The 11,127-nt window shown below is 50.3% G+C and overlaps 1 protein-coding gene across 3 annotated transcripts; it reads right to left on the reverse strand.

Annotated features, from left to right (window-relative positions):
* Positions 1 to 1,585: 1,585 nt before the first annotated feature.
* On the reverse strand, positions 1,586 to 10,473 carry RCE1 (Ras converting CAAX endopeptidase 1). 3 transcript variants are annotated; one of them, XM_033174369.1, is made up of 8 exons: positions 10,125 to 10,466; positions 9,238 to 9,340; positions 7,500 to 7,583; positions 6,105 to 6,183; positions 5,197 to 5,364; positions 4,057 to 4,128; positions 3,225 to 3,287; positions 1,589 to 2,170 (listed from the first exon to the last, which is right to left on the reverse strand). In XM_033174369.1, exons 1-8 carry the CDS (start codon positions 10,259 to 10,261, stop codon positions 1,923 to 1,925), a joined length of 954 nt encoding a protein of 317 aa, XP_033030260.1. In that variant the 5' UTR covers positions 10,262 to 10,466; the 3' UTR covers positions 1,589 to 1,922. The 3 variants fall into 3 exon arrangements, with proteins under 3 accessions (XP_033030261.1, XP_033030262.1, XP_033030260.1); XM_033174370.1 differs by lacking the exon at positions 5,197 to 5,364 and having other exon boundaries at positions 1,586 to 2,170; positions 10,125 to 10,473; XM_033174371.1 differs by lacking the exon at positions 10,125 to 10,466 and having other exon boundaries at positions 1,588 to 2,170; positions 7,500 to 7,579.
* Positions 10,474 to 11,127: the final 654 nt, after the last annotated feature.

Consider the following 11,127-nt stretch of genomic DNA (forward strand, 5'->3'; position numbering starts at 1 on the left):
AAGCAAAAACAAATTCAAATAAACATCTGGAAGATAATCGGTTCCCCATCCCCTTGCTGTTGGGGAACCTATTGTCTCAAGAGACAATGGGAGTGTGACTCTGGGGATGAAGTCAAATGGCTGCGTTAGCAGCACCTAAGTGACCTCCCCTGGGCAGTGAGTATGGACCACATTGGCCTTGCTGACGTGGTCCAAAAGAAGGCAGAGCAATACATTTGGCACCAACTTGGCTGCAGGGGTTGCCGGAAGGAGGCGTACAAGTTGCCATCCAGCTGTCTTAGAGACTCCACTCTGGGTTTGTGTAGGGTTTACTCCTTAGCCGTTTCTTCTCCCAAAGCTATCACACAAGGCAGTGGAGGTTTAGGATCAGAGTTCTGTCTTCTCCCAGATGGGCTACCTTCTCAGGTTGATGAGCCTCATCTGCCCCTCACTTCCTTCTACGGCACATGCAGAAACCACCTTCTTCACTGTTGGACCCACTATTGGTCTCATCTGCTCAATCCACTGGAGCCTGTCTTTGCAACTCACTGAGGGTTTGAGACTCATCGGCTGTCTTCACTAGGTATAGCTGACCAGTCAAAGCAGTTTCCCAGGGCGAGGGCCGCTGCTGCAGGATAACAGCTTCTAGGAGCCACAGAGTGTGAAGTTCAGGGTGTCCCATTGCTGCTTTATATATAGTTAACATTCTCTCTAGCTATCCTCCACCCCCAACACACTGTGGATTGTGATTAACCACATCCAGAGACAGAAAAAGTATACTGAGTTCTGTAAAATCGACCCAGGTTCTTATAGGAGCTTGGGGAGGGTGAGTAGGAGCTCAGCATTTTTGGAATGTTTTTTTTTCATCCTCTGGTGCAAATGGCAGCTTTGGCCTTGTAGTCCCACAAACACTTGGAGGCCACAGGCTCCCCCCACACCAGCCTTAGCAGTAGCATAAAGCTTCCTCACTCTTAACTTGGACCAGATGAGCCTGCAATAGCATACAATAGGATACTGTCATCTGCAAGGGCACTGGTGGAGGCATGTGAGGTCACTGCCATGATCATATTGCATGTCCAAAGGTCCCTGGGAGAAACATTTTCTCGTACTGTGCTCCTTCCAAGTTGTGTGGCAGAGCAGAGCTCCATCAGTCCAGCAGAGACTATGGTGCTAAAAACTTGTCTCATCTGCTCCAGCTACCTTCTGGGCAGACTGGAGCAAAAGCCCCTACTTTCCGGAAGCAAAACACTCCTCCCTTTGTTTTCAGCAAAGAACTGCATCTGGGATAGAGCATGATAGGAGAACAGCTGTTTTAAACTCCCAGTCCCAGTCAATGTGGCCAAGGCTTAGGGATGACGGGAGCTGGAATCTCCCAACACCTGGCAGGTCGGGCTCCCCATCCCCTTGACATCCGATGAAGTTGTTGCCTGGTCGCAAGTACTTGTGGCACACCCTCTGCCAGAGACACAGCAAGCTCTGCCCCTTTGCCAAGCACCCACCGCTCCCATCCCTGAATAAAATGCAAGCACCAAGTCTATAACCAAGCGGCACAGTGGAAGGACAGGCCACCTTCAAACCTCAGCCACAATGAAAACACCAACAGGGCCTCGTTAAAGTCTTTTAATAATAAAAAATAGAGCTCTTTGGGGCCCAGAGGAAAAGAAGGCCCCCCAGGGGTTTATAAAAGGGCTGGCTGGCTCAGGCGGAGATGTGTGCAAGAACGCAGGCACAGCTATGTTTCCACCGCAAACGGGTTTCAGAGAATGGCTTTTCCCACTCTCCCCATGACAATTGCAGAAGAGGACAAGGAGGGTAGGGGTGGGGGCCATGAGGAGAAAGCCACCTCGAAACCGGCGCAAGTGTACAGCGTCAGTGCTGTGTGCCACTGTGGACGCGAGGGTGCATGGGGTGGGGGGAGTTTGGGAGAAGGTCCCAGGCAGGTGTCAAGAGCAGAGAGAGAAGCTGCTGAGGCTGCTGGTGTGCGAAGTCAGTCTGGAGAGGGAGCAGATGGGCAGGTGGCCGAAGAAAGCGGGATCCGTCATGGGGTGCAGGAGGAGGAGGAAGAGGATCACTCCCAGGAGGTAGAAGAAGATGACCAGACAGCGCTGCGGGTGGTCCAGGGCTGCGCCGACAGCAGGGAACCCGACGTAGTTGCAGAAGGAGTGGCAGAGCACAGGCCCAATGAGGTGCCCTGTGGGGAGAGGGAGGAGGGGCTGAGCAGGACGCCTCCAGCAGAGACCATTTAAAATCCTAAGTCCCTAGTCCTTATGGGCTGGAGAGAAAACTCACGTGGAGTTGCAATAGGCTAAGAGTTCTCTCTGAAGACATCCTAATTCTTTTCACCACACAAACACAGACTGAATATTCAATTAACCTATATGGTAAACGGCGTTTCCGTGTACTGCTCTGGTTTGCCAGAAGCGGCTTTGTCATGCTGGCCACATGACCCGGAAGCTGTCTGCAGACAAACGCCGGCTCCTTCGGCCTATAGAGCGAGATGAGCGCCGCAACCCCAGAGTCGGACACGACTGGACCTAATGGTCAGGGGTCCCTTTACCTTTACTTACCTTAATGCTATTGCCCTAAGAAATCTGAATTGCTCATAATATCTGCTTAAATCTGCCTATCAGGGGGGAAACAGTGCTCTAAAGTAAAAAGCAGCAGTAGCACACACTGATTTTAGGTTATTTATTAATCCTGCCCTCTGCTTCCACACCACCTCTCCTTATGACAACCTGGTAAAGGCAGGTTAGGGTAAAAGAGAGCAGTCGCTGAAAGATTCGTGGCCAAGTGGAAGTGACCCTCTGACATTCATTCCTGCAACACACCAGGGGCGCCCTAAGGGAAAGATCTGCATCACAACAGGCACCATTTCACATTCTCTCCCCTGTAAAGTGCACTGGAAATTTTCAGTCCCCATTGGGCTGTTTGTTTGTTTTTTAAGCCTCTCTCTTTCTGTACTGCTGCACCCACTGGAACTCACCCAATGCATGCATATACCTCCCACCCCTTGATTCTCCGTTTAGTCCCAAACATTGTCGGCCGTTAACCATTTGGTTTTGGTATTCGAGGGAACTGAGATACTCAAGACTATCACACATGCATAATGTGATTGCCAGCTGCTACCCTGGGGAGCAACTGAGCAGGAGAGGGACAGGGGGATCCCCATTAACATAGGCAGAACCTTCTCATTCCTAAACCCCACCCCAACTGGTGCAATTCCCTTATTCACTTTCCCCACCTACCTGTCCGGATGAAGATGAAGGCCGTATATGTTCCGAAAACAGCTGTGTATGAAAACTGGAACACTGCAAGGGGAGGAAGAAGTCCATCAGAAGCTGGCGGAGGGGTAAGAAGAGGGTGGTAGGGGACTGGGAAGAGCATTGTTTTTTCAGGCAGCATCCTCTGGATGAGCAAGTCGCTCACACAGTGATACACCACATAATGAAATTGGCTTACAAACCACTTTGCTTGGCCAACACCATGTACACCTTTCAGTCTTGAGCTAAACGCCAATCTATACATTTGTGCAGAACGAACAATCAAATTCCTTAGCCCAGGTCAGACCCTTTTGTCCATCTAGCCCTGTACCTTCGTTTTCAAACAGCTTAGTTGTCAAACGTTTTGGCTCCCAAATGCCGCAAACCCGGAATTGAGTGTTCCGGTTTGCGAACTATTTTTGAAAGCCGAACGACTGACGGTGCTTCCGTGGCTTCTGATTGGCTTCAGGAGCTTCCAATCACTTTGGCTTTCAAACGTTTTGGAAGTCGAATGGACTTCCGGAATGGATTCCATTCAACTTCCAAGGTACGACTGTACTCTGAGAGGCAGCAGCTCCCCTGGCTCTCCAGCAGAGACGGGCCTGCCTGATTCCTCCAAAGGAACATGCCAGGAATCGGAGCTGCGGATTGAACCTTTGGGTGCAAAGTGTGCGCTCTGCCACTCAGCTGATGTCTCCTCCCGAAAGGGTAACACTGTCGTATATGTATGTATATATCAAAAGGACCCTGTGGCCAGTGTCCCGCCACCCTCTTGGCTTCTGATGGTGGGGGAAATAAGGGGCCGCCCAAGCCATACCTGCTGAGAGGAAGATGCTGGCTGTGCTTCCTTGGCGAAACCGTAGCTGCTCAATGACATGGTGAAAGTGAGCTAGAAAAAAAAGACGCATCTCAGCACATGTGGCAGAACGGCCTTCTGAATGGCCTTCTCCCTCCCCACATCATCTCCCTGCAAAATGCCAAGGTTCTTCCCGCAACGTTAGAAGGGCCAGCTGCATCAGTCCGGCATCCTGTTCTCACAGTGGCCGACCAGATGCCTGTGCAAATCCCCAGAGGAAGACCTGAGCACAAGAGCACTCCCTGTCCTGTGATTCCCAGCAATTCGGATTCACAGTGGAGGCGGAGCACAGCCATTGTGGCCAAGTTTTAGCCACTGATAGCTACTTCTCCTCTGTGAATTCATCTAATCCTCTTTTAAAGCCACCCAACTTGGTGGCCGCCACTGGCTCCTGTGGAAGGGAGTTCCACAGTTTAAATCTGAGCTGCATGAAATACTTTATTTTGTCTGCCCTGAAATCTCCCGACATTCAGATTCAGAGGGTGCCCACGAGTTCTAGTGTCATGAAAGAGGGATGTTTTTCTCTGTCTGCTCTCAATATGCCATACGTAATTTAATAAATTCCTATCCTGTTGCCTCTTACTTGCCTTTTCTCTAAACTAAAAAGGCCCAAACGCTGCAACCTTTCTTCAGAGAGGAGTTGTAAACAGATAAGGACATTGGCAGGATTGTTGTAATAACCTGCAGTTTCATAAGAGTAAATAATTAAAGTAGCTAAATAAAATAATAAGTGAAGTTAATTTAGAATATGCAGGAAATGATTAAAAATAAATTTTAAGAAACCGCAGAAAGAGTAGGAAGGAAGTGCCACAAAACTTTCTGTAGTACAAACAAACGCTCCAGTTTCGGCCCTGAGAAATCTGTGGCTTTGCAGGCCTCACTGGACTACAACTCCCATCAGCCCCAGCCAGCAAGTGATGATGGGAGATGGAGTCTGCTAATCTCCAAACAGCTTGAAAAGTTCACCGTCCTTGGTTTCAGGCCCACAAAAATGTGTCAGCCTTGTGCTAAGAAGGAACTAGAAAGTCCACGCAATTAGGTGAAGGTTGGGACCGCCTGAAGAAACTGTCTCCTCTTGCCGGGGAGAAATATGGCACTCACCGACTCCGAAGAACAGCGGGCAGGTGAAGACAGCAGGCCCCAATCCCGTGCAAGGGACGAGCATGGGCAGCATGCAGGCCCGGAAGACCAGCTCCTCCGTGAAGGGCGCAATGACCTGGTTGCGGAGCCAGCGCATGTCAGTCAGACAGAGAACCCAAAAGCTGGGGTCTGGGGGGGCGAGGAGGAGGAGGAGCGTTACTTACACCCCACCCCTCCTTGGTCTCTTGAGAAGGCACAGCAGTAGCAAAAAAAAAGGGGGGGTGTCCAAGAAGGAGGGCAATTATAACCACTTGGCCAGGGGCTTAAAGCGCACACTCCACAGAGGCATGGAAAAGCAGGCACTGGGATGACATCCCATCAACCAGCCTTTGCCAACCTGTGAGCCTTCCAGCTGCTTTGGACTACAACTCCCACCACTCCAGCCAGCATGAAAAGCTTGCTTCCTGAAATGAGCGCATTGCATACTCGGAGCTGAGTGTCATGAGGGAAAACAAGGAGACACTCGCTTTTTGCCCTGCAGCAAGGCCCGAATGCAGCCTTCCAGGCCTTTACTGTATATCTGATCCTCAGGCTGCAACATTTACCAGACCTGCTTCACGTCCCCCACCCATTCAGTGTTTTTGCCTGGCTGGAATGTGTCTATGGACTCTGGTAATGCTTCTTGTTTGCCAGGACGGAAGGCAGAGGCAAGTGGGTGGGTAAGTTCATGTAAAAACTAGCCTCCTGTACATTCGTTACTCCAGCCCCTTTTTGCCTCTGGCTCCGCCCACCCTGGCATGTGGCCCTTGGAAGCTTCTCCAGGACGGAATGTGGCCCCTGGCCTGTAAAAGTTCCTCAGCCCTACCCCTAGAGTCTCTTGCAGTTGCTCTCCAAGCCCTGCCATCACATGCCAGCCTACGTGGTCTTACCGAACGCAACTTTCAAACCTTCTACCAGGTCCCAAGGACAGTCCATCGAGAGCTGGATAAGAGGACCAAGGAATAGGACCTGTGGGGCGAGGGAGAAGGAGCAAAGAACACGTTCACAAGCACATGTAAAAATCTGAAGGAGTGTGCACGCACACGAAAGCTCATATCAATAACAAACTTAGTTGGTCTCTAAGGTGCTACTGGAAGGAATTTTTATGTAAAAATCAGCCCTTGCATTTTCTGCACCTGGTGTGTAAATATGGAAGAGCCGCATCGGTCAGCAAGGCATCAAGGGTTGTCTCCCCCGCCTTTAAAAAAAAGCTTTTTATTGAAAAGTTTTAAACCAGTGTATGTTGCTATAAACCAACATCATTATTCAAAATTTTGCATAATAAAAAGGGGCATAAACTAAAAGCAGATATAAAAGATCAGAACAGTTTTCCTGGCAAAACATTTTGATTAGTACACCTGTTCCAGGATAAACAAGAATCTATTCCATCCCAATCTCCGTAACTATTCTTCAGCCTTTCTGCTTCATCTTTCTTGAATTGAAGTGCATTGAGTAGAGATTGCCCTCCGTCAAAAAAGTTCTCTGTCCTATTTTTGTAGAATTGGAAGGGACCACGAGGGTCACCCAGTCCAACCCCCTGCAGGACGGGAATCTTTTGCCCAACACGGGGCTCAAACCCATGACCTTGAGATTAAGAGTCTCATGCTCTACCAACAGAGCTATCCTTTAAACCTCTTTACTCTGGCTTTTGAAACTTGAGGTGTATAGCTTTAAAGGTAAAGGGACCCCTGACCATTAGGTCCAGTCGTGTCCGACTCTGGGGTTGCGGTGCTCATCTCGCTTTACTGGCCGAGGGAGCCGGTGTACAGCTTCTGGGTCATGTGGCCAGCATGACTAAGCCGCTTCTGGTGAACCAGAGCAGCGCATGGAAATGCCGTTTACCTTCCCGCTGGAGTGGTACCTATTTATCTACTTGCACTTTGACGTGCTTTCGAAGTACTAGGTGGGCAGGAGCTGGGACCGAGCAACGGGAGCTCACCCCATCACAGGGATTCGAACTGCCAACCTTCTGATCAGCAAGCCCTAGGCTCTGTGGTTTAACCCACAGCGGCACCCACGTCCCTTTAGGACCCACCTTATTCGGGCGGTTGTAAGTTGCTTTAAACTGCTTTTAATATTGCGTCCTAATGTCATAACCTGTGGTGGGACCTTAGGGTGAAGGGTAAGGCTGTACGAAGGTAAAATGTATATTCATTGCTCCCTACTCTGGCCTCACCCAGCACTTGTATGTGGTCCCCAGAAGGGAGAACGGCTTAAATATGTGGGAGTAAAATGAGCCCTGCTGAATCCTAGCAGAGCACTGGCTGATCAAGAGCTGCACTTACCATGGTTAACAGCAAAGGCAGCACGGTTGCTGGTATAATGCCCTCAAGCCGGAAGCCCATCAAGGCAAGAAGGGATGCATCTGGCTGAGCAGAAGAGGAAACGCCTTCATTAGCCCTGGGGAAGCACAAACCACCCACCCCCCCATAATCTGCCATAGCTTGCAATGGTGCAATGCATATATGTTACAAAGCACAACCGGACATCAATTCACGTCACAGGTCTTCCCAGCTGAGGACTGTCTTCCCAGGGCTACTGGAGCTCCTTTAACTGGACAGACTAAAAACTGAACCTAGGATCCTTTATACACATTAATAAATATGGGCTCCCCACTGGGGCACTGTCCTGGTGCTTAAATAGCAAATAGCTCATGATAGCTTTTCGGCACCTGCTAAAAACATTATTGTTCAGGCAAGCCTACCCGGGCTCTTAGAAATGCTGGTGTGAATTTTAACTTGGTTTAGTATTTTAACTTTGTGTATGTTTTAGCGTATTGTATTTTTTCCTTGATTCTATTACCTTTTTGTAAACCGCTTTGAGGTTTGCTTGTTTGTACAATCAAGCAGCGTATAAATTTTATGAAATAAATGACGGCTTGCACAAGCGAGCCAAGCCGCAACTGGAGGCATAGGAATACAGGAAGCCACTGGGTATCAAGTCAGACCACCGGCTCATCCAGATCGCTGCCACCTGCAGTGACTAGCAGCAACTCCTCAGGGTTTCAGAATGGGTCTTTCTACATGGAAATATCAGGGGATTTGAACTTGTGCAAAGCAGGTGATCTACCAAAGAGCTATGGTTCTTCCCTTAAAAATAAAGGTTCCAGCCCTCATGGTTCTGAATAAAGGGCTGATTTAAATAGCATACTGAATGCAAAACTCTAACATTGTGCTAATAGCAGACACCACACACATCCAGACACTCTTACATAACTGACAATCTGTCCCCCAAGACAATTCTCTTTTCCACTAGGGCAATGGTAGATGGTTTTCATCATACAAGTGGTATAAAAAGCTTTACTGTAAACAATGCCACACTGTTCCAACATCATCCTACGTAGTCTTCGCAGGCTCAGATGCCTGAGAAGTGGTGGTGGAGGCACTCCCATAATACTATGCAAACGATTGTTCCAAAATGTACAGGAGCACAGCAGAGGCATCGGAACAGGAACGAGGGGAGAAGGTAGCAGCCAGAGTTTTGGATGGCACTGATCATGCCAATCACCAAAACAGTTTCGAAAGAATGTCACTGGCTTTCTATTTGTTTCCAGGCCCAATTCAAAAGGCTGGTGCTCATCCACTGAAGTCCTAAACAGGTTAGGACCCAAGTAGTTGGAGGGGAGCCTCCTCCTGTACTAACCTGAGTGCACATAAAGGGTACCAGCCCACATCCAGCTCAGTAACTGGAGATACCAGGGATTGAACCTAAAACCTTTTGCATGCAAAGTGGCTGCTCTACTTTGCCTCTACTGTGCTGCAACCCACGCCCAAGTCGCTTAGTCACCAGGTAAGTTTTGATTTTTCAAAAAACACCCAGATATTTAAAAACATTTTTGTGCCTTCAGCGTCTTAAACTCTCCGCCTTTTAAATGCTGGCCGTTTTGTATGTTTTATTGTTTTGATTTTAGGATTTTAAAAGGTGGAATAAAAATGACCTTACTAATTAAAGAAGCTTGAAGTGACAGAAATCGAGTCCTGCTTATTTTGGCCAGGCATTTTCCAGACCTGGCCATGATCTCACCTTAATGCCCGTCACCTCTTTCCAGGCCCAGATGAAGATCGGTGAGAGGCTGGAGACAATGAGGACGCTGGTGAACCTCCGTTTGATGACAGCTGGGTGGTCCCTGGAAGGAGAAAAGCCCAGCAGGAGAAGCTGCAGGAGCTGCTGGACCTCTAGAGGCCCTGGCTAAGGCTGCCCATCCAGCAAAGATGCAAATCCCCACAAGGCAAGACTGCAGCAGGAGCACAGGTACAGTATTCACGGGTATTATTTCTTACATAATTTTTTTTACCCTGGGATAGGAACCCCCAACAGCTTCCCCCATTCAACTCGGAGTTTCCTGCCCGTTTGAAGAGTTTGCAAAGAAACCCACAGACTCTTGCCTGACCCATGTCTCAATCCAGGAAGAAAGCAATTACATAAGCAAAGTTCTATATTGCGGGGGGGGGGGGGGGGACTATGCCAGCAAAGGCGCCTGGATACTACTGATTCCCAGAAGTTCCTGCTACCCTTTGCAGACGGGCGTTCATCGCTGAGCGCGGACTTCAAAGAAGCCCAGCTACTTTAAGCGCCCACGCTTGGAGTGCAGCGTCGGATTTGCGGGCGGCGGGGGACACACACACTCATTTTACAATCTTTCCCACTGCATTAAATGTTGCAATTGACACTCAGAGCAACTTCTGCCTCACCTGGAGCACTCGCCTCCCGTTTGTTTGGGCCGCGGCGTTTTCGTGCAACCCCCTCCCTGTCCAGCCCCCAACGAGCGGGAAAGGTCCCCCCCTCCCCGAAGGAGCCTAGACGCTTCAAGGGAAACCTACGAGCAAAGACGCAGCGCGCCTGGCCCGGCGGGGAGCAGAGCGGGGCTCCCCCCCCCCCACGGGGACGCATCTCGGCTCTCCTTCACTCACCTGGGCAAGTGGCTCTTCCACACGTAGAGGCTGCCCACATAGCAGCAGGCCAGGCTGAGGCAGGAGAAGAGCGAGGCCCAGCAGAGCCCCGAGCCGGAGCCCCCCGGCCCCGCGCCCGCCGCCGTCTCCTCCGACATAGGAAATCAGAACAGCCCGGCTGCCCAGGCAAGGCAGGCTGGGCCGCGTGGAGGAGCCTCCGCCTCCAGGCCGCGGAAGAGGAAGCCAGCTGAGCGGGCGGCGCAGCCGAGGGCACGGGAGCGGGCCGAGCCCGCCAAGCAAGTGCGACGGTCAGACCCCCAGCCGGGGCAAGGCGGGGGCGCTGGGGCGGGGGCTCCACCCACCGCCCACTTCGCGGCTTGCAAGCGTTTCCCACGGCAAGCTCCACCCCCTCCCCACATTGCAGCGGTTGCACCTCTCCCCCCACCCTCCAGTTCCCCGATACGAACAGATTGCTGCCCCTTCCCCCCCCCCCCCCCTTCATGCCGATAAGCGGAATGGCTTCGTTTTTCCAATATTCATTCGCCCAACTTCTCTTCCTAGGAAGAGGGGAGCCACCATTTATTTTTATTAATTGGCAGGCAAGTCAGCAGATGCACAATTGTGAGGAGAGCTTCACCTTCTGAATTTCTGTCTGTCTCATCCAGCTTGGAAAGGCAGGAGCTCCCCTCGCTTTTTGAAGAACAACAAAAAGGCTCCCCATAATTTTCTGTGTATTTCTTTTGAAACTCCTCCTAAATTCTTGTCTCTTTAGTAAGGACAAAAGTCCCCAAACTGTTTTGCTCTGCACCTCCCTGAGAGCTTTCCTGCTCAGAATATCATTGCAAATTTCTCCACCCTATCCCTTTTCCTCTGGCAAATATGGAACCTGCCTTTACAAACTACATCCCTGCCCTGCGCTTCTGGTGGTTATACTGTATGCTCTTGTGTGCATGCTCTTTGACAATGCTTTTCCTCTGGACATGCCTGCCAATAATTTTTCAGAATTCTGCACTACAGTGAATTG

This window comes from Lacerta agilis, chromosome 17 (assembly GCF_009819535.1).
Source record: "Lacerta agilis isolate rLacAgi1 chromosome 17, rLacAgi1.pri, whole genome shotgun sequence".
In the NCBI taxonomy this organism is placed as follows: domain Eukaryota; kingdom Metazoa; phylum Chordata; class Lepidosauria; order Squamata; family Lacertidae; genus Lacerta; species Lacerta agilis.